At 44.9% G+C, this 22,164-nt stretch overlaps 1 protein-coding gene across 1 annotated transcript; it reads right to left on the reverse strand.

Annotated features, from left to right (window-relative positions):
* Positions 1-66: 66 nt before the first annotated feature.
* On the reverse strand, positions 67-10,122 carry phox2a (paired like homeobox 2A). The gene is made up of 3 exons (XM_014182238.3): positions 9,097-10,122; positions 7,205-7,392; positions 67-6,926 (listed from the first exon to the last, which is right to left on the reverse strand). The coding sequence occupies exons 1-3, from the start codon at positions 9,317-9,319 to the stop codon at positions 6,441-6,443; spliced, it is 897 nt and encodes a 298-aa protein (XP_014037713.1). The 5' UTR covers positions 9,320-10,122; the 3' UTR covers positions 67-6,440.
* Positions 10,123-22,164: the final 12,042 nt, after the last annotated feature.

Here is a 22,164-nt window from a genome sequence, read left to right on the forward strand (position 1 = left end):
GAGTGCAGCAAAGAGTGATATGACCCTTTGGCAATGCTCACAGACAGACACACACAAAACCACATCTTGTTCATTTAAGCAATGTTTTTATAGGGTAGATTTATTTGACAGAATATTACAGTAGTGCTATAACCCTTCATACAGTTGCTATAAGCCTTCCCTTTGCCCTTATGTAGACGGGATGGGCAGTGAGCTGAGACATGCTCTGTAATGAACAACTCCTCAGAGTAATGTGGAAAAAAACACTGGACTATAACTAATATATTACTATTTACAAATCATTTTCAATTACAACATTTTGATATCTGTCCATTTAAAAAGACATACTGTTTTTGGTCACAAAAAACATGTTTATTGTTGTTCCATTATTTTCTCTCCATAAATAACTGCTTTCCAGTAAAGTTGTCTTGAGTACCGTCTCTATAGTACCAGAGGGAGACGGGACAGACCATTAGAGTGACACGTGTTTTATGCAGTAATAACAGTCTACCACTGGTCTACTAGCGTTCAAGCTGCAGTCAGAGAATGTCCAACAATGCTGACCTGAATCCCAAAACAGAACTCTTAAACCTCTACCTCCCTTCCCCCAGTCAGCCAGCCAGTCAGTCAGTCAGCTAAGACAGTCAGCCAGTCAGTCGGCCAGTGAGTCAGTCAGCCAGTCAGTCAGCTAAGACAGTCAGCCAGCCAGCGAGTCAGTCAGGGAGGGAACATTGCTACGAGATGTTTTAGCTGGTAGTCTGGTGGGAATGGGGATCAGAGGGGGGGGGGGGGGGGGGTTGTCTGGCAGTAGGAGTTGTGTCGGGGTTCACTGGCAGGGGTGTAGTGAGGATGTGAGAGGGAATCTGGTCTGGCCTTCAGGGGGATAGTTGGATTTGGGGGTCCCCTCTCCATTACAGAGGGATTTGGGGGTCCCTTCTCCTGTACAGATGGATTTGGGTGTCCCCTCTCCAGTACAGAGGGATTTGGGGGTCCCTTCTCCAGTACAGAGGGGATGTGGGGGATATAAAGAAAGTTGTGCTTGCTGTTAAGAGTTTGGGTTTTGTCCCCCTGATTCTCCCCAGGGAGACTGAGCTGTTTACCTTCACCCTGCCTGGTTGACATACTAATCAGGAGGTACAGGGGCCATGCGTCCTCCGAAACACGACCCAGCCAAGCCGCACTGCTTCTTGACACAATACCCGCTTAACCCTGAAGCCAGCCGCATCAATGTGTCGGAAGAAACACTGTACACCCGGCGACCGTGTCAGCGTGCACTGCGCCCGGCCCGCCACAGGAGTCGCTAGAGCGCGATGGGACAAGGACATCTCGGCCTGCCAAAGCCTCTTCTAACCCGGACGACACTGAGCCAATTGTGCGCAGCCTCATGGGTCTCCCAGTCACTGCCAGCTGTGACACAGCCTGGGATCTAACCCGGGTCTGTAGTTAAGTCTCAAGCACTGCAATGCAGTGCCTTAGACCGCTGCACCCCCCATGAGACCCCCGCAAATTGATTTTAACAAACAATTGGTCCCCCAAAAAATGCGTCCCTCTGTTGAATTTCAAAATTCCGATGTGGCCCTCGAGCCAAAAAGTTTGCCCACCCTTGGGCTAGGAGCTACTGTTACTAATCAGGGGTACAGGGGCTAGGAGTTACTGTTACTAATCAGGGGTACAGGGGTACAGGGGCTAGGAGTTACTGTTACTAATCAGGGGTACAGGGGCTAGGAGTTACTGTTACTAATCAGGGGTACAGGGGCTAGGAGTTACTGTTACTAATCAGGGGTACAGGGGCTAGGAGTTACTGTTACTAATCAGGGGTACAGGGGTACAGGGGCTAGGAGTTACTGTTACTAATCAGGGGTACAGGGGCTAGGAGTTACTGTTACTAACCAGGGGTACAGGGGTACAGGGGCTAGGAGTTACTGTTACTAATCAGGGGTACAGGGGCTAGGAGTTACTGTTACTAATCAGGGGTACAGGGGTACAGGGGCTAGGAGTTACTGTTACTAATCAGGGGTACAGGGGTACAGGGGCTAGGAGCTACTGTTACTAATCAGGGGTAAAGGGGCTAGGAGTTACTGTTACTGATCAGGGGTACAGGGGCTAGGAGCTACTGTTACTAATCAGGGGTAGAGGGGTACAGGGGCTAGGAGTTACTGTTACTAATCAGGGGTACAGGGGCTAGGAGTTACTGTTACTAACCAGGGGTACAGGGGCTAGGAGTTACTGTTACTAATCAGGGGTACAGGGGTACAGGGGCTAGGAGTTACTGTTACTAACCAGGGGTACAGGGGCTAGGAGCTACTGTTACTAATCAGGGGTACAGGGGCTAGGAGTTACTGTTACTAACCAGGGGTACAGGGGTACAGGGGCTAGGAGTTACTGTTACTAACCAGGGGTACAGGGGCTAGGAGCTACTGTTACTAATCAGGGGTACAGGGGTACAGGGGCTAGGAGCTACTGTTACTAATCAGGGGTACAGGGGCTAGGAGTTACTGTTACTAACCAGGGGTACAGGGGTACAGGGGCTAGGAGTTACTGTTACTAATCAGGGGTACAGGGGTACAGGGGCTAGGAGTTACTGTTACTAAGCAGGGGTACAGGGGCTAGGAGTTACTGTTACTAACCAGGGGTACAGGGGCTAGGAGCTAGTGTTACTAATCAGGGGTACAGGGGCTAGGAGTTACTGTTACTAACCAGGGGTACAGGGGTACAGGGGCTAGGAGTTACTGTTACTAATCAGGGGTACAGGGGCTAGGAGTTACTGTTACTAATCAGGGGTACAGGGGCTAGGAGTTACTGTTACTAATCAGGGGTACAGGGGCTAGGAGTTACTGTTACTAATCAGGGGTACAGGGGTACAGGGGCTAGGAGTTACTGTTACTAATCAGGGGTACAGGGGCTAGGAGTTACTGTTACTAACCAGGGGTACAGGGGTACAGGGGCTAGGAGTTACTGTTACTAATCAGGGGTACAGGGGCTAGGAGTTACTGTTACTAATCAGGGGTACAGGGGTACAGGGGCTAGGAGTTACTGTTACTAATCAGGGGTACAGGGGTACAGGGGCTAGGAGCTACTGTTACTAATCAGGGGTAAAGGGGCTAGGAGTTACTGTTACTAATCAGGGGTACAGGGGCTAGGAGCTACTGTTACTAATCAGGGGTAGAGGGGTACAGGGGCTAGGAGTTACTGTTACTAATCAGGGGTACAGGGGCTAGGAGCTACTGTTACTAATCAGGGGTAAAGGGGCTAGGAGTTACTGTTACTGATCAGGGGTACAGGGGCTAGGAGCTACTGTTACTAATCAGGGGTAGAGGGGTACAGGGGCTAGGAGTTACTGTTACTAATCAGGGGTACAGGGGCTAGGAGTTACTGTTACTAACCAGGGGTACAGGGGCTAGGAGTTACTGTTACTAATCAGGGGTACAGGGGTACAGGGGCTAGGAGTTACTGTTACTAACCAGCGGTACAGGGGCTAGGAGCTACTGTTACTAATCAGGGGTACAGGGGCTAGGAGTTACTGTTACTAACCAGGGGTACAGGGGTACAGGGGCTAGGAGTTACTGTTACTAACCAGGGGTACAGGGGCTAGGAGCTACTGTTACTAATCAGGGGTACAGGGGTACAGGGGCTAGGAGCTACTGTTACTAATCAGGGGTACAGGGGCTAGGAGTTACTGTTACTAACCAGGGGTACAGGGGTACAGGGGCTAGGAGTTACTGTTACTAATCAGGGGTACAGGGGTACAGGGGCTAGGAGTTACTGTTACTAAGCAGGGGTACAGGGGCTAGGAGTTACTGTTACTAACCATGGGGACAGGGGCTAGGAGCTAGTGTTACTAATCAGGGGTACAGGGGCTAGGAGTTACTGTTAGTAACCAGGGGTACAGGGGCTAGGAGTTACTGTTACTAATCAGGGGTACAGGGGTACAGGGGCTAGGAGTTACTGTTACTAATCAGGGGTACAGGGGCTAGGAGTTACTGTTACTAATCAGGGGTACAGGGGCTAGGAGTTACTGTTACTAATCAGGGGTACAGGGGTACAGGGGCTAGGAGTTACTGTTACTAATCAGGGGTACAGGGGCTAGGAGTTACTGTTACTAACCAGGGGTACAGGGGTACAGGGGCTAGGAGTTACTGTTACTAATCAGGGGTACAGGGGCTAGGAGTTACTGTTACTAATCAGGGGTACAGGGGTACAGGGGCTAGGAGTTACTGTTACTAATCAGGGGTACAGGGGTACAGGGGCTAGGAGCTACTGTTACTAATCAGGGGTAAAGGGGCTAGGAGTTACTGTTACTAATCAGGGGTACAGGGGCTAGGAGCTACTGTTACTAATCAGGGGTAGAGGGGTACAGGGGCTAGGAGTTACTGTTACTAATCAGGGGTACAGGGGCTAGGAGTTACTGTTACTAACCAGGGGTACAGGGGCTAGGAGTTACTGTTACTAATCAGGGGTACAGGGGTACAGGGGCTAGGAGTTACTGTTACTAATCAGGGATACAGGGGTATAGGGGCTAGGAGTTACTCTTACTAACCAGGGGTACAGGGGCTAGGGGCTACTGTTACTAATCAGGGGTACAGGGGCTAGGAGTTACTGTTACTAACCAGGGGTACAGGGGTACAGGGGCTAGGAGTTACTGTTACTAACCAGGGGTACAGGGGCTAGGAGCTACTGTTACTAATCAGGGGTACAGGGGTACAGGGGCTAGGAGTTACTGTTACTACTCAGGGGTACAGGGGCTAGGAGTTACTGTTACTAATCAGGGGTACAGGGGCTAGGAGCTACTGTTACTAATCAGGGGTACAGGGGCTAGGAGCTACTGTTACTAATCAGGGGTACAGGGGTACAGGGGCTAGGAGTTACTGTTACTAATCAGGGGTACAGGGGCTAGGAGCTACTCTTACTAATCAGGGGTACAGGGGTACAGGGGCTAGGAGCTACTGTTACTAATCATGGGTACAGGGGCTAGGAGCTACTGTTACTAATCAGGGGTACAGGGGTACAGGGGCTAGGAGTTACTGTTACTAATCAGGGGTACAGGGGGACAGGGGCTAGGAGCTACTGTTACTAATCAGGGGTACAGGGGCTAGGAGTTACTGTTACTAATCAGGGGTACAGGGGTACAGGGGCTAGGAGTTACTGTTACTAATCAGGGGTACAGGGGTACAGGGGCTATGAGTTACTGTTACTAATCAGGGGTACAGGGGTACAGGGGCTAGGAGTTACTGTTACTAATCAGGGGTACAGGGGTACAGGGGCTATGAGTTACTGTTACTAATCAGGGGTACAGGGGTACAGGGGCTAGGAGCTACTGTTACTAATCAGGGGTACAGGGGTACAGGGGCTAGGAGCTACTGTTACTAATCAGGGGTACAGGGGTACAGGGGCTAGGAGCTACTGTTACTAATCAGGGGTACAGGGGTACAGGGGCTAGGAGTTACTGTTACTAATCAGGGGTACAGGGGCTAGGAGCTACTGTTACTAATCAGGGGTACAGGGGTACAGGGGCTAGGAGCTACTGTTACTAATCAGGGGTACAGGGGTACAGGGGCTAGGAGTTACTGTTACTAATCAGGGGTACAGGGGGACAGGGGCTAGGAGCTACTGTTACTAATCAGGGGTACAGGGGCTAGGAGTTACTGTTACTAATCAGGGGTACAGGGGTACAGGGGCTAGGAGCTACTGTTACTAATCAGGGGTACAGGGGTACAGGGGCTAGGAGTTACTGTTACTAATCAGGGGTACAGGGGTACAGGGGCTATGAGTTACTGTTACTAATCAGGGGTACAGGGGTACAGGGGCTAGGAGCTACTGTTACTAATCAGGGGTACAGGGGTACAGGGGCTAGGAGCTACTGTTACTAATCAGGGGTACAGGGGTACAGGGGCTAGGAGCTACTGTTACTAATCAGGGGTACAGGGGCTAGGAGCTACTGTTACTAATCAGGGGTACAGGGGTACAGGGGCTAGGAGTTACTGTTACTAAGTGCACAATGTCTACTAATGCCTTTTGGACTGTATATAGTGTGTGTGTTGGGGGGGGTGTAGCTTTGTTGGAGTGAGAACATACAGAACAACTGACACACACACACCCCGTATGAGATGCATGTTACACACACTTCAACACAAACACATATTCACAAACTACAACTGTCACTTAGAGAGTCCGGGTAGTAATAAATGAAAGGGGTAGTCCCGCTCTGGGGGGCAGTAGATAGAGGGGGAAGGAGAGTATAGATATACAGTAGTTATACTAGACATCTCTGTTCATTGTCTCTAGTACAGATAGTCTGTATAGATATACAGTAGTTATACTAGACATCTCTGTTCATTGTCTCTAGTACAGATAGTCTGTATAGATATACAGTAGTTATACTAGACATCTCTGTTCATTGTCTCTAGTACAGATAGTCTGTATAGATATACAGCAGTTATACTAGACATCTCTGTTCATTGTCTCTAGTACAGGTTAGTCTTGAGAGCATTGGGTTTCCGGTGGAAGGAGGAGAGCACGCCAGCGAAAGGCCCTGTCATACTGTCTGCCGGCTGCCACGCCTTCAGCAGCTCTGGAGCATGGGCTGTGGGTTGGGCCATTCCTGGGTGGGTGGGCCCTAGGCTGGGCCAGCCAGGGGGTTTGAGCCCCTGCAGAACGGGGGAGCTGGAGGTGTTAGCGTAGCCACCATTAGCAGGGGCAGGGCTGGGGCTGAGGCTGGCAGGGCTACCCATGTTCCCATTGGCTGAGCCGGGCAGAGAGGCAGTGCTGTCAGGGGTGGGACTGCAGGTGGACTCTTTTGATTCGTCATCATCTGAGGAAGATCTGGGCTCGCCCTTTTTCCCCCCAGTATTGCCACTATTCCCTCCGGAGGCCCCGGTCCCGTTACTGGATTTAGAGTTGGCAGCACGCTCCACCTTACGGAACTTAGCCCGCCGGTTCTGGAACCATACCTGACACAGACAGACAGTAACGTTTAGTCTCATTCAAACGTCTAAAAATACAACCAAAAGAAAAAGGAAACAAAATAAATATATACAAAAATACACATAAAAATATATACTATCTCTAAAATATACTCATGAAGGATGTATAGATTACAATTTGGTAGATAACAATAATTTCGACAATAACTGACTGCATTAAAAACATAAACATGATGGTATAAGCCCATACATGGATGAAAATGTTTTATCTATTGTGAATTCGTGTTTTTCATCCCTGGACTCACCTGCACCCGCGCCTCGGTAAGGTCGATCTTGAGCGCAAGCTCCTCGCGCGTGTAGATGTCGGGGTAGTGCGTCTCCGCGAACACACGCTCCAGCTCCTTCAGCTGTGAGCTCGTGAAGGTGGTCCTTATGCGCCGCTGTTTCCGCTTCTCGTTTAAACCGGATGGGTCCGAGAAGAACTTATATGGAACTGCGGAGTCAACCAATCACAATAAAACCAATTAGTGATGCTCTGTTTTATTGTCGGCGTTTTTCGATAAGCTATGTTATGGAGTTGCCTTTGTCTGACCTCGTAGGCTATAGGCTATAGCTTGAGGCTGAAGATTTTTTTCCCTGTACAATACACGTTTTAATTGACTTGATCAATTCAACTAACGGTATATAGCCTATCAATAGGCCTAGGTGAAATATCGTGGTTCCCATATTTATATAATTTATTATTGAGTTATTTTTTATTGACGTTTCTCTTTTGGTTTAGTCTATGATAGGGAAGTAGTCCACAATCGTACAAAATATATGACTATAATTTTACAATTAGCTAGTTGTAATTATACCATGAACTAAATTAAATTATTTGTAATTTGATCAAATTTGCCTAAGCTAAACATGGAATAACAGAATTTGATATGCTATCAACAAGGGCATTGAATAAAATGTTGTGATAGACTAACCAACTTCCAGTTCCATTCAATTCTATTTAAAAAATGAAAAGTGTCATGCAGCCTGATCATTAGATACAGATATTTTATTATAGTTTTTTCCCCCAGAAAGAGAGAGAGCGTGCATAACGCACGCAACGGCCTTTATTAGAACTAGAATAAAATCTTCTTCTTTTTTTAATCATTAGCTTATCCAGAAAGTTAGAGGGAATTCACATATAAATATAAACATATAAACAGTGAAATAATCACCTTTTAGGCGCAGCAGGACGTGTACGCTTTTCGAATCAGGTCTGCACGAATAATAGCCTGCACTATTCAACCATTTGTTGAAGAAAATTCGTTTTTATTAGTTGTAGGCCTATTAGTAACTATAAAACGTAATTGTTATTTAATTGTTATTAATATAAGACAGTAGTTACCATATTATTCTTGTTACTAAGTAGGCTATTGTTTGTTCCTTTTTTTCTTCATTTGGACACATGAAAACGAGGTTGTGCATCTCAAGAGATTTCATCTTGCAAAATTGTAAATTCAAAAGGCACTCGCACATCTGAGCTACCTTTGTTGCAGGTACATGGTAACAGTTGAATACGATGAGAGAAAAAAAGGAACCGATACGTAAAGCTTATTTTTTTCTCATCCTGCAAAATTGTAAATAAATAAAGAATCTAATTTTCATATTCCACCATAACGACATGAATCATAAAATTGGAAATGTATGGCAAGGTAGCAAAAAAGAAAAATTAGAATTGCGCAGTCGAATCGTGACCACATAACGAATTAAATAGAAAATGATGGATAAAGGGAAAGGTACATTTTAGGATAGGCTAAGTTCTATTAAATTGACTAAACAAATTGGATTAGTTGATAATACAGATATATTTGCCATCTACCGAACTGTACACTGACTGAATTATCCCCATGCCAACGAACATAAAACGAAAGATTAGACCCTCAAATCAAGAGGTATGATAATATGAAACAGTATATTTATAATTTCGATTAATTGGGTTATCATTAATCAAATTAAATGTCTTCCCTTCTTCGATTAGCCTAGTTGGTATAATCAAATAACAAAAATGACATTTCACGCAAGTATTTCAAATAAAACCAGACGCTTTAACTATAGCCAACAGCTGGAGATGAAACACCTCTGTGAGCAACTCCTGCGTGCCAAATCTCCCGCTCATGCCCCACTATACCCTCTCCCCATGCTCTCTGCGCGCTCTTACCTGTGGAGTAGGGTGTGGGCTGGTGCTCCCGAAGGGACCCCAGTGTGCAGCTAGCGGTGCTCAGGGGTGCGCATCCCGGGTTGGCACCGAACCCGGTCCGGATCGGGTTGTACTGGAACGAGCTGGCCTGACTGCACGAGCTGAAGTCCGCGTAGGCCGATGCCTCCATGGCCGCCATGCACGAGTCATATGAGTTCAGGTAGGAGTAATCCATTTTATACATGGAGGCGTGAGGACGACAACTCTGGGGCGAGCGCTGGATGAAATGTACTTCTCAGGATTCGAGAGGAATTAAAACGGTTAAAGCTGAAAAAACACCACAGAATGAATTCCGTTTTTCAAATTTCTCCAATGACGAGCTTTAGGTCCCCGAGTTCAGTCCCGCTCTCAATTTGGTTTTCTTGTTTTCAGTCAAAGCAGAATGTTATTTTTACCATATATATATGTCTTTCTTCACGTCTCTCGCTCTTCCTTGAAAGCAATATTCCTGAAATCTCTTTCTTTTCTCTCTCAGTATCAGTATCTTCCTCTTCCACCCACGTCAGTTTCGCTCTCGCTCCCTTCCGGACCACCTCGCCTTGCGCTCAGTATGACAGCGCACCGGCCAGCTCGCGCAGTGTTTATAATAAACTTGGCAGTCCGCGAGACAATAACGAGGCGGTGGTCTCTTTCCATGACAATGTCTCGAGAGTCTATTGGGGGGCATCGTGCGCGGTCAGCCCCCTCCCACTACTCATGCATTACTAATGCGCGCGAAGTTAACGCTCACTCAGAAGTCTTTATGCCAGATAAACTCCTGATATGATTCAGCCAGACGTCTTTATGCCAGATAAACTTCTGATATGATTCTGATTTCTGGAATTACATATTTTATTTGATGTTGTTCGAGATGTAGCCTTTCTCTCAGTGTAAGTGTGGTAGCCTGGGTGTATGCGTCACCTCAGAGTGTCTGACTGCAGAACCAAACTAAACCCGTTTCAATCAGTGGATCCCATGGAATGCTTCCATAAACGCATTGACTCCCCATAAATAGGTTTAAGTTATTGTTCAGTGGCATCCAACGTGATATGAGACACACTAACATGCGCCTCTTGGGCCATAAGCTTATAATGCCCAGGGTGGGTAGAGGACAATCTCAGCGTCTCCCCTTATTCCGGGGCTGGAATGGAAGTGACACTAAATCGATTTAACGTTTATTAAACACATGAATTATCAGTTGCATAGACAACCAGGGGTGTCCTCTCTGCTATCTCCAGGTCCTTAATTCAACCGGTTGTATAGACAACCAGGGGTGTCCTCTCTGCTATCTCCAGGTCCTTAATTCAACCGGTTGTATAGAGAACCAGGGGTGTCCTCTCTGCTATCTCTAGGTCCTTAATTCAACCGGTTGTATAGAGAACCAGGGGTGTCCTCTCTGCTATCTCCAGGTCCTTAATTCAACCGGTTGTATAGACAACCAGGGGTGTCCTCTCTGCTATCTCTAGGTCCTTAATTCAACCGATTGTATAGACAACCAGGGGTGTCCTCTCTGCTATCTCCAGGTCCTTAATTCAACCGGTTGTATAGACAACCAGGGGTGTCCTCTCTGCTATCTCTAGGTCCTTAATTCAACCGGTTGTATAGACAACCAGGGGTGTCCTCTCTGCTATCTCTAGGTCCTTAATTCAACCGGTTGAGAAATTAAGAGGTTCTTCGTTAGAGGAAAATAGCCTATATTCGACAAAATCATATCGTCGAAACCCTTGGAGCTTGTGTTGCTAAATTAACCGTTTTACGCGCGTGCTAAATTGATTATGGGAATGTGGCCACGGGCCCTGTGTGCGTGTAATAATATAATACGGTTTTATATGTAAAAGAGCAGCTCCTGATAGCGGCAGAGGGCTCTTCTCGTACTATCACCGCTTACTTTGCCAGTGGCCCAGTCTAATGCCATTACAACCTGCCGCATTGCCATGTTTATATCCCATTGAATAACCCGCAGCTTGCTGTGTCAGGACTGGGGCTTCTCCGCGCACAACAAGTCTCCAACAATATCAATAACGTTAGGAATCTTCTTGAAAATGTATGTTGTCTGAACGCATGGCACACGGTGGTGGCAGCAAGGCCGCGCGGTCAGGCCCGGTTCCCATGCGTTAGAAGGGCGGGGAGCACCGGGAGAGAATAGTCGTTCATATTAGCCACTACAGTGTCTCTAACTCAGATACTTTTCCTTGTATGGACTTATATGTCACAAAAACTATGATGATAACAATGATATCAATAATAAATTATAAAACAAAAACATCGCAATATTGGCCTATAAAATACAATACAATAAATATGTGTTTATATTCTGATAATAACATGCAGTCACAATAGTTATCAGTTCATTTTCATTTCTGTCTCTGCTTTTCAAAGCTTAATCATGGACGTTGTCATGGACTGTTGAACTCATGTTTAGTCATTTGTATGCCTCACCGTTGTCCCCATTCATATGCATGTAATGCATGTTTATAGACTGCAACTTTTAACGGGGATGTTTTTATTGCTGTGTTTTGAATTCTTCCTCCGCTGGTTGTTGTAGACCTACAGGCTCATAACTTGCAGGTTAAACACAAAATACAAATAGGCCTATACATTTCAAACCATTTTATTCCTATAGCTTACTCAGTTTCCCTTCAACATATATACATCACCTCTCCTCAATACCATCACCTCTCCTCAATACTTTTCATTTAAGAAAAGATGGTCAACTTCAGTGCATATAACAAGTTGTTGTTTCACCACTGTACGCCACCGCGTGCTGTTTCAGCTTAATCAGTTTACTCCAGTTAATCAACTGTATATCAACTAATTATCTAAATAAAATGTCCGATGCATATTTCCCCATATGGCTAACTGCTGTGTGATTGAGATATTGTCTGAAGCATGATATCAGATTGACCTGTCGGCTTTGCGTCTGTCATCTTGCAGGTATGTCGGGTGCCCTATTCCACGAGCTCAACAAAGGGTTTTGCAGTCCTGGGGCGCGCACGAGCCGGACCCTGAATCAGAACCCATGCAGTTGTCTCGCCCCCAGCCTCTCTGCCTCTCTCTCACACGCACCCCCCCCCCCCCCCCCCCCCCCCCCCCCCCCCACCCCCCACACACACACACACACACACACACACACACACACACACACACACACACAGACCTGGCACCACTAGTCATAGAGCTGTCGCGCGCTCTGACTCTAACCGGGTTAGAAGCGGTCCGCCTGAAGCCGGTGCGCCATTGTGCATATTAGTAATTCGGGATTGAATGGCTGGTGCGCCAACGGGACCCCATCGCTCCACCTTCACTCATCCATCACCGTGCAAATCATATGCACGCACTAGCTCTATCCCCAAAATGTAGCCTATCCTGTGCACTTACAGGCCTAATGCTTTCACAGAGCAGAGGAAAGGACATAGGCCTACATAAATACAAAACGTGTTGAAGCTACAAACACTTTCATCTGTGTATTTACAGCAACAGGTGCCTGGCAACCGCCCGTCCACACTATAGAATTTTACCTGCTGTTTCATTGGCTGTTTCAGCACCGTGTCTGACTCAATAAAATGCTCGAAATAAAGGTTTGAATTAAGCAGGTTTTATGACAGACCACTGGCCGGTCGGTTCTCAACTGCCAGGATTTATGCCGACTCCAGTCCCCCTCAGGCCTACTGACTGAGCTAGGCTGGGGTGGGGCTGGTGAAATAACCACTCCCCTATTCATGGATCCAAGGACAACAGTCCATGAGATCAAAATGGTGGTTTTAAATGTATTTGAATTTATAGGCTACACTTAGAAAAAAAGATTGTTTGCTACATATATGACACCCCTAAAGGTTCTATATAGAACCGAAATTGGTTCCATATAGAATCCTTTATGAAAGTCATGGGTTCTAAATGGAACCAATTTTGGTTCAGTGAAGAAGAACCCTTGGGGTTCTGATCAAAGAACCCTACAAAAGGGTTCTATATATAGAACCCTTAGGCGTGCCATATATGAAGCAAATATAGAACCCTTTTTGGTTCTATCCAGAACCTTCTTTTCTAAGAGGATAGGCGACTCCATGAAATTGGATAAAACAGACCATTTTACAGGTTCATTTACAGCCCATAACATATAGATCTATCATTCAATAATCCTACCATTATTTGAAATGACCATTACAGCTGTAAATAGCCTCTACAGACACGACATGGTGTCCGACAGATGTAGTTTCAAAAAATAAACTCGTTAAATAAATAGAAATAAATATAATTCCATGTATATAGGCTAGGCTATATAGACTACATGCACGGACTAAAATTAGCCAACGAATTTTCCTTCAAACATTGTTTTGGAATATAGGATATGGATCAGTGGTTTATACTTATCATGCCAATATAGGCTTACATTCGATACCAACTACGTAATACAAATAATCATGATTTACTGTATAGTTAATCTGAGCAGGCTTTTGATTCTTGTTTTAATTCTGTTGAAAATGGGTTTGGTAGCCTCCGCGTTTCAGCACCATGTCATGGACAGCAGCCAATGCTTTTGATTATTTAACATTTTAATGGTGTCAGTATCAAAGGGAAGACAAATAGATATTTTCACACAGTAAACAACATTCCATTCTATTCTATTCTATTCTAATCTATTCTATTCTATTGGTATTATATCTATTATATGTGTGTTGATTACTCTAAATTACAAATTGACCAATCGCTATTTGGCCGTTAATTCGCCTGGTAGTTTATTTAAAAAAGGAAATGTCTTGGCATATATCAACTATCTATCGAAATCATACATTAGGGCCTGTAGCCTGTAATAATTATGGCTTCAACAACAGAACTGAAAATAGCCATTGTGGTTCGGCTACCATGACTCCATGATAGACCAGAGACTGGAAAACATTACAGCTTTATCACGAGGTTCTGATCACCCTCTTTGGGACTGGTCAGGATTCTGCTCTAGTGATGGATCGGTTACCTCTTTTGATTGACACCCCCGCGTGTTCCAGACCACCACGTGCCCCGGGACAGATACCGTCTCGGCCCCCGGTGCGGCCTTTCACTGAACCCGGTACATATCCGTCCCATCCTTTACTGATCCCTCACCCTACCCGCAGTCTCCCCTCTCGCCATCTCTCCATCCATCTCCCTTCTCTCCATCTATCCATCACAGCGGCACCAGTCTCCCCAGGTCTCATCAATCTCCCCTCTACCCCCCACCCGCCCGCTTCATTAGCCCAATCTGCATTCACCAGCTATCGTTCTTACCGCCCCGTCCACGGTACCGGCGGGAGACAGCCCCCGCTCTAATGGGAGGACTATCGCAAACGATTACCGTCAGAGCGAAGGGGAGAGCGAAACCAAAACGAACGGAATTCAATTAGCATAGGAGGCGTGCCCCATTTTCGTTAAAATTGGCAATTTTTGATTGTAAGGCAAAAATACACATTCATTACATGGGACCACCAAAAACAAATGATCTAGCCAACAAGACATGCGGTTCAACAGGGCATCTAGGCCAATGAGAAGTTAAGACACATTTGGGAAGAGGAATGTGATAATTTGGGGAAATCATTAGAATATTCCCTGACTCTGATCCCTCTCTCTGTCACTCCAGGGTCGTGAGGAGCCTCTTGTGGCTATTGTTGCCGCCTCTGTTGACTCAGACCCCATGAATGCGAAAGGCCACCGTTACAGTTTCCGTTAAATCTCCAATGAATTTAAAAGTCCAAAGTTAAACTCCGTGCGCCCACTCAGGCCCCTGCGCGAGGGTATTATCTCGGATTAACGGGGTCCTCGGAGACAAACACGCCAAGGCGGCTTTGGCTCTTTGAAGTGATTACATTTTAACGTTTAAACTCTCGAGTGAAGGTCGCTGTTCTTTTGCGCCACAATGGAAAACAAGCTACGCACATTTAACGTTGGAAACAGTTTAACTTTACCAGCAAACACAATAGATGGCCCACAAGACCCTGACTACTGTTGCGAGGTGCAGATGGACCCCTCTTCAGTTCAACAATGTCCCCAATAATGGAAATTTTTAGGGACATCAGCTGTAGCCTGAACTATTTAACAACAGGATCGGTGTCCCGACCTCGGGATGGTTGAGCTAACGTAGGCTAATGCGATTAGCATGAGGTTGTTAGTAACACAAACAATTTCCCAGGACATAGACATATCTGATATGGGCAGAAAGCTTAAATTCTTGTTAATCTAACTGCACTGTCCAATTTACAGTAGCTATTACAGTGAACGAATACCATGCTATTGTTTGAGGAGAGTGCACAATTATGAACTTGAAAATGTATTAATAAACCAATTAGGCACATTTGGGCAGTCTTGATACAACATTTGAACAGATATGCAATGGTTCATTGAATCAGTCTAAAACGTTGCACATACACCGCTGCCATCTAGTGGCCAAAATCTAAATTGCGCCTGGGCTGGAATAATACATTATGACCTTTCTATTGCATTTCAAATATGTTTTTTCCTTTGCATTATCTTTTACCAGATCTAATGTGTTATATTCTCTTACATTAATTTCACATTTCTACAAACTTCAAAATGTTTCCTTTCAAATGGTATCAAGAATATGCATATCCTTGCTTCAGGTCCTGAGCTACAGGCAGTTAGATTTGGGTATGCCATTTTAGGCAACAACAAAAAAATATGAAAAAAGGGTCCGATCCTTAAAAGGTTTTAACAACACCACAAGATTGGAAATCTTTCTTGAATCAAATGTCCTGTTCAGTTGTGCTGAAATCTAAGTAAGGTGACAGACATTCCCAACACTGATCTGAATAAAAGGCATGTAAAGTCAAATACATTTCTACTGACTAAATGCACTCTAACCAGGACAATGGGGAAGTAAATACTAGTGGTTGAAATCTAAACACTGAAATCTGAATACAGTACCTTCGGAAAGTATTCAGACCCCTTGAATTTTTCCACATTTTGTTACGTTACAGCCTTATTCTAAAATTGATTAAATAGTTTTTTTTCCCTTGTCAATCTACACACAACACCCATAATGACAAAGCGAAAACAGGTTTTTAGAAATGTTTGCAAATGTGTTTAAAATAAAAATCTGAAATATCACATTTACGTAAGTATTCAGACCCTTTACTCAGTACTTTGTTGAAGCACCCTTGGCAGCGATTACAGCCTCGAGTCTTCTTGGGTATGATGCTACAATCTTGGCACACCTGTATTTGGGGAGTTTCTTCCATTCTTCTCTGCAGATCCACTCAAGCTCTGTCAGGTTGGATGGGGAGAGTCGCTGCACAGCTATTTTCAGGTCTCTCCAGAGATGTTAGATCAGGTTCCAGAACGGGCTCCGGCTGGGCCACTCAAGGACATTCAGAGACTTGTCCCGAAGCCACTCCTGTGTTGTCTTGGCTGTGTGCTTAGGATAGTTGTCCTGTTGGAAGGGGAAACTTCACCCCAGTCTGAGGTCCTGAGTGCTCTGAAGCAGGTTTTCATTAAGGATCTCTCTGTACTTTGCTCCGTTCATCTTTACCTCAATCCTGACAAGTCTCCCAGTCCCCGGCGCTGAAAAATATCCCCACAGCATGATGCTGCCATCTCCATGCTTAGTGCCAGAGTTCCTCCAGACGTGACGCTTGGCATTCAGGCCAAATAGTTCAATCTTGGTTTCATCAGACCAGAAAATCTTGTTTCTCATGGTCTGAGAGTCTTTAGGTGCCTTTTGGCAAACTCAAACTGATTGCTCTAGGAAGAGTCTTGGTGGTTCCAAACTTCTTCCATTTAAGAATGAATGATGAAGGCCACTGTGTGCTTGGGGACCTTCAATATTGCAGACATGTTTTGGTACCCTTCCCCAGATCTGTGCCTCTACACAATCCTGTCTCGGAGCTCTACTGACAATTCCTTTGACATCATGGCTTGGTTTTTGCTCTGACATGCACTGTCAACTGTGAGACAGTGTGTGTGCCTTTCCAAATCATGTCCAATCAATTGAATTTACCACAGGTGGACTCCAATCAACTTGTAGAAACATCTCAAGGATGATCAATGGAAACAGGATGCACCTGAGCTCAATCTCGATATTCATAGCAAAGTGTCTGAATAAATATGTAAATAAGTTATTTCAGTTTTTTATTTTAAATAAATTAGCAAAATGTCTAAAAATCTGTTTCACTTTGTCGTTATGAGGTATTGTGTGTAGATTGATGAGGGGGAAAAAAAACTATTGAATCAAGCGTAACTAAATGTGGAAAAAGTCAAGGGGTCTGAATACTTTTGGAATGCACTGTAGGTGTTTTCCTGCTTGTTTCATTTAAGCATTCCTGTGTTTAGAATGAGAACACTTCTTATTATCAAATCTACATGCCTAATGTTTAAGTTTTAAAGCGCTGCATCAAATATATAAGTAAGGCTTACATTATTTTCATATGATTATTTATGCTATCCCCATGTCTAGCCTAGCAATGGACTAAATTAGCCCGATCTTAAAAAAATGATTTTTAGGATAAAAACCAGACCAACTGTCCCTAGAGAAAACACACACACACACACACACACACACACACACACACACACACACACACAGAGCTGGAGGAGCTGGGATGGCCGCGCGCAGGAGAGCTTCTACAAACACGCTAATTAGATCTCGAGCTCAGGCCCCGCGCTCTGAAAGCTGGCCGGCGGCGGGGCGCGCGGAGCTGTGGAAAGTTAATTGAATTAAATCCCCTCTAAACTAATTAGGCTGCAATCTGCCACGCGAGCTGTCCCTGAGCAAGGTTCGAATTAGGGAGAATGGATTTGTTCCTTTCTTTAGGAAAAGGGGGATGGCTGTGTTTTAGGGTATTTTATTCCCTTTTATGATAATTCTCCCGTTGGGACAGGCGAGCGTGCGTAACTGTACGGGGTTTGGCAGCTTGCATCTGGAGATGCTCCAGTCCGCGTCTCGAGCCCACCCGCGCGCCCTGCTCACCGTCACCATGTCAGGAAGCAGACTGTACCCCCGAGCATCTCTATCTGGCCTATACCCGATGAGGAGAGGGGAGTCTCTCTGTTGCCAATATGATGAGGATGAGCTAAGCGCGGAGTAATGGCGAATCGATCCGTGCCTGTCTTCTGAGAGACCTCGGGGGAAAGAGAAAAGAGAGAGAGGAGAGGAGAGGAGAGGGGAGACGGGCAGGGGAGGATAACACGGATGAAAATGCCCAGTTAAGAGCGCGGACAGATATGATAATGGCCCACGAGGCTATCAGAGCTCTGAGTGATGCGCGCGAGCCGCGCTGAGTGCTCACGAGCGAGTCATCATCACCCACCTCCTTGTGATGTTGCCACGCCAGGCCCCAACGATAGAAGCATAAAATGAAGATAAAAGGAATTATAGGTATGGCTGTCCCCATATGATAACCCTTTGAAAAAACCCTTTGGTTTCACAGAGGGTTCTACGTAGAACCCAAAAGGGTTCTAGCTGCAACCAAAAATGGTTCTCCTAGGGCAGGTATTCCCAAACGGGGGTATGTGTACCCCCAGGGGTAAGCCAAATAAAAATGTGATTCACATTTTTAATTATATTTTTATTAAACAGTCCATTTATATTTTCCAACGGGGTTATACATTTGGGTGAAGTTTTTTTCTCAACTGAGTAGCGTCGTTTCACTGCCAAAAATACAATTTAACCATCTACTGTTCAGCTAAATAACAACATAATGTTAAATACAGGTAGCCTAGTCAAATAATTAACATCCAATCACATTAACCGTTTCTCTCGGGGGAAGTCCACTAACGGTCCGTATGTAGCCAAACGTAGCTGCTGCTCATGTTAGTATCTGTACTGATGGTGCAAAAACCATGACAGGGAGACATAGTGGAGTGGTAACGCGCCTGCAAGCAGTTGCTCCCAACACCACTTGGGTACACTGCAGCATCCACCAAGAGGCTCTTGCTGCCAAGGGAATGCCTGACAGCTTGAAAGACATTTTGGACACTGCAGTGAAAATGGTTAACTTTGTTAAAGCAAGGCCCCTGAACTCTCGTGTATTTTCTGCACTATGCAATGATATGAGCAGCGACCATGTAACGCTTTTACAACATGCAGAAGTGTGCTGGTTATCAAGGGGCAAAGTATTGACACATTTTTTAAATTGAGAGAAGAGCTTAAAGTTTTCTTTACTGACCATAATTTTCACTTGTCTGACCACTTGCATGATGACGAGTTTCTCACACGACTGGCCTATCTGGGTGATGTTTTTCCTCGTCTGAATGATCTGAATCTAGGATTACAGGGACTCTCCGCAACTATATTCAATGTGCGGGACAAAATTGAGGCTATGATTAAGAAGTTGGAGCTCTTTTCTGTCTGCATTAACAAGGACAACACACAGGTCTTTCCATCATTGTATGATTTTTTTGTGTGCAAATGAACTCAAGCTTACGGACAAAGTCAAATGGGGCGGCAAGTAGCCTAGTGGTTAGAACGTTGGGCCAGTAACCGAAAGGTTGATAGATTGAATCCTCAAGCTGACAAAGTAAAAATCTGGCGTTATGCCCCTGAACAAGGCAGGCACTGTTCCTAGGCCGACATTGTAAAAAAGGTAAAAAAAAAAGTGATATAGCAAAGCACCAGAGTGAGTTGGATGCGCAATTACTTTCCTGAAACGGATGACACGAACAACTGGATTCGTTATCCCTTTCATGCCCTGCCTCCAGTCCACTTACTGATATCTGAACAAGAGAGCCTCATCCAAATTGCAACAAGTGGTTCTGTGAAAATTGAATTTAATCAGAAGCCACTGCTAGAAACCGTCAAAGTAGACTGTGCCTTGGCAAATCGCGCCGTTAAGACACTGATGCCCTTTGCAACCACGTACCTATGTGAGGGTGGATTCTCGGCCCTCACTAGCATGAAAACTAAATACAGCACAGACTGTGTGTGGAAAATGATTTAAGACTGAGACTCTCTCCAATACAACCCAACATTGCAGAGTTATGTGCATCCTTTCAAGCACACCCTTCTCATTAACCTGTGGTGAGTTATTCACAATTTTCAATTAACAAATAAGGTTTTATATGTAAAATGGTTCAATAAAGAGCAACATTATTCTATTATTATTTGTGCCCTGGTCCTATAAGAGGTCTTTGTCACTTCCCACGAGCCGGGTTGTGACAAAAACTCACACTCATTATGTTTGATAAATGGATCATATAGTGTGTGTGTGGCAGGCTTACAATGACTTCAAAAAACCACATTTAAGAGTGCGCTGACCCTGGTGCTAGAGGGGGTACGCAGCTGGAGGTTGAATGTTTGAAGGACAGCTGAAGAACCCCTTTGGAACCCTTTTGTCTTAGAGTGTAATAGAGAGATGAAGCATCAAAGTAGACTCTGCATAATGCAATAATCTGGTTAGCAACAGGTTACCTGTAGTCTACCTGTGTGGTTGTGTTTGTGAGTGTGGTTGTTTTTGTGTGTGGTAGTGTTTGGAGGAATGTGTATGTATGGAGAATGCAGTGAGCATCCGTGTGTGAAGTAGAGTTGTACTGTGAAGGTGCATCCTCAGTAGCTTAAACATTCAGTCCACTCTACTTCAGTCCATAAGATGTCCTCTCCATCTCTCTCACACACTCTCGATTTCCCACTTTCACGTTCTCCCCGAAGTCCCAATATGTTCCCCTCCATCTCTATCCTCTTTCTCTCCTTCCTTTCCGCCACATCCCCTACTCTTTAATTCTCTCTCCGTCTCTCTCTGTTAAGCAGTAGCTGCTCTGTTTCTCAGGGCGTAGGAGGATGGTGGAGGGGAAAGAGGTTGGGTTTCCGTTTCCCTATAATCTAATCAGAGAAATGGCAGCAGGCAGAAATAGCCTGATGGACAGACTAAGAGACTCTCTTCATCATCATCCTCTTCTTCCTCAGGACAGTCAAACACACGCGCACACACACACACACACACACACACACACAAACAACTCTTTGAAAGTGATTGTGTGCATATTTGAGAGTGTACCTAGTATGTACATACAGATGTAGGATCTTAATTTGACCAGTATTGTCATAGCAAAATACTACATATGTATATATACATACATATACATATACCGTAGATCAGTGCCTTCAGAACATATTCTTAACCCTTGACTTATTCCACATTGTTGTTACAGCCTAAATTCAAAATGGATAACATACATTTTCTCTCTCACCCATCTAAGCAACTCCAGTGTATATTTGGCCTTGTGTTTTAGGTTATCGTCCTGCTGAAAAGTGAATTTGTCTCCCAGTGTCTGTTTGAAAGCAGACTAAACTTTCATCTAGGAATTTACCTGTGCTTAGCTCTATTCCGTTTCTTTTTATCCTAAAAAACTCCCTAGTCCTTGCCGATGACAAGCATATCCATAACATGATGCAGACACCACCATGCTTGAAAATATGAAGAGTGGTACTCAGTTAATATGTTGTATCATGTTAAACACTTTTATATTATTATTGCACACAGAGTGAGTTCATGCAATTTACAGTGAATTCGAAAAGTATTCAGACCCCTTCACTTTTTCCACTGTCACGTTACCACCTTATTCTAAAATTGATTAAATAAAAAAATGTCCTCAATCTACACACAATACATAAATACCTTGTTTACATAAGTATTCAGACCCTTTGTAATGAGACTCGAAATTGAGCTCAGGTGCATCCTGTTTCCATTGATCATCCTTGAGATGTTTCTACAACTTGATTGGAGTCCACCTGTGGTAAATTCATTTGATTGGACATGATTTGGAAAGGCACACACCAGTATATATAAGGTCACATAGTTGACAGTGAATGTCAGAGCAAAAACCAAGCCATGAGGTCAAACGAATTGTCTGTAGAGACAGGATTGTGTTGAGGCACAGATCTGGGGAAGGGTACCAAAACATTTCTGTAGCTTTGAAGGTCCCCAAGAACACAGTGGCCTCCATCGTTCTTAAATGAAAGAATTTTGGAACCACCAAGACTCTTCCTAGAGCTGCCCCCCCGGCCAAACTGAGCAATCGGGGGAGAAGGGCCTTGGTCAGGGAGGTGACCAAGAACCCGATGGTCACTATGAC

Source organism: Salmo salar, chromosome 09, assembly GCF_965601325.2.
Source record: "Salmo salar chromosome 09, fSalSal1, whole genome shotgun sequence".
In the NCBI taxonomy this organism is placed as follows: Eukaryota; Metazoa; Chordata; class Actinopteri; order Salmoniformes; family Salmonidae; genus Salmo; species Salmo salar.

Bases quoted from the DNA above. Each gene is read 5' to 3' on its own strand.
- phox2a (XM_014182238.3), bottom strand. From the start codon at position 9,319: ATGTATAAAATGGATTACTCCTACCTGAACTCATATGACTCGTGCATG. The intron at 7,393-9,096 runs GTAAGAGCGCGC...TTGACTCCGCAG, and splicing joins GCCCACACCCTACTCCACAG to TTCCATATAAGTTCTTCTCG. The intron at 6,927-7,204 runs GTGAGTCCAGGG...TGTCTGTGTCAG, and splicing joins TTACCGAGGCGCGGGTGCAG to GTATGGTTCCAGAACCGGCG.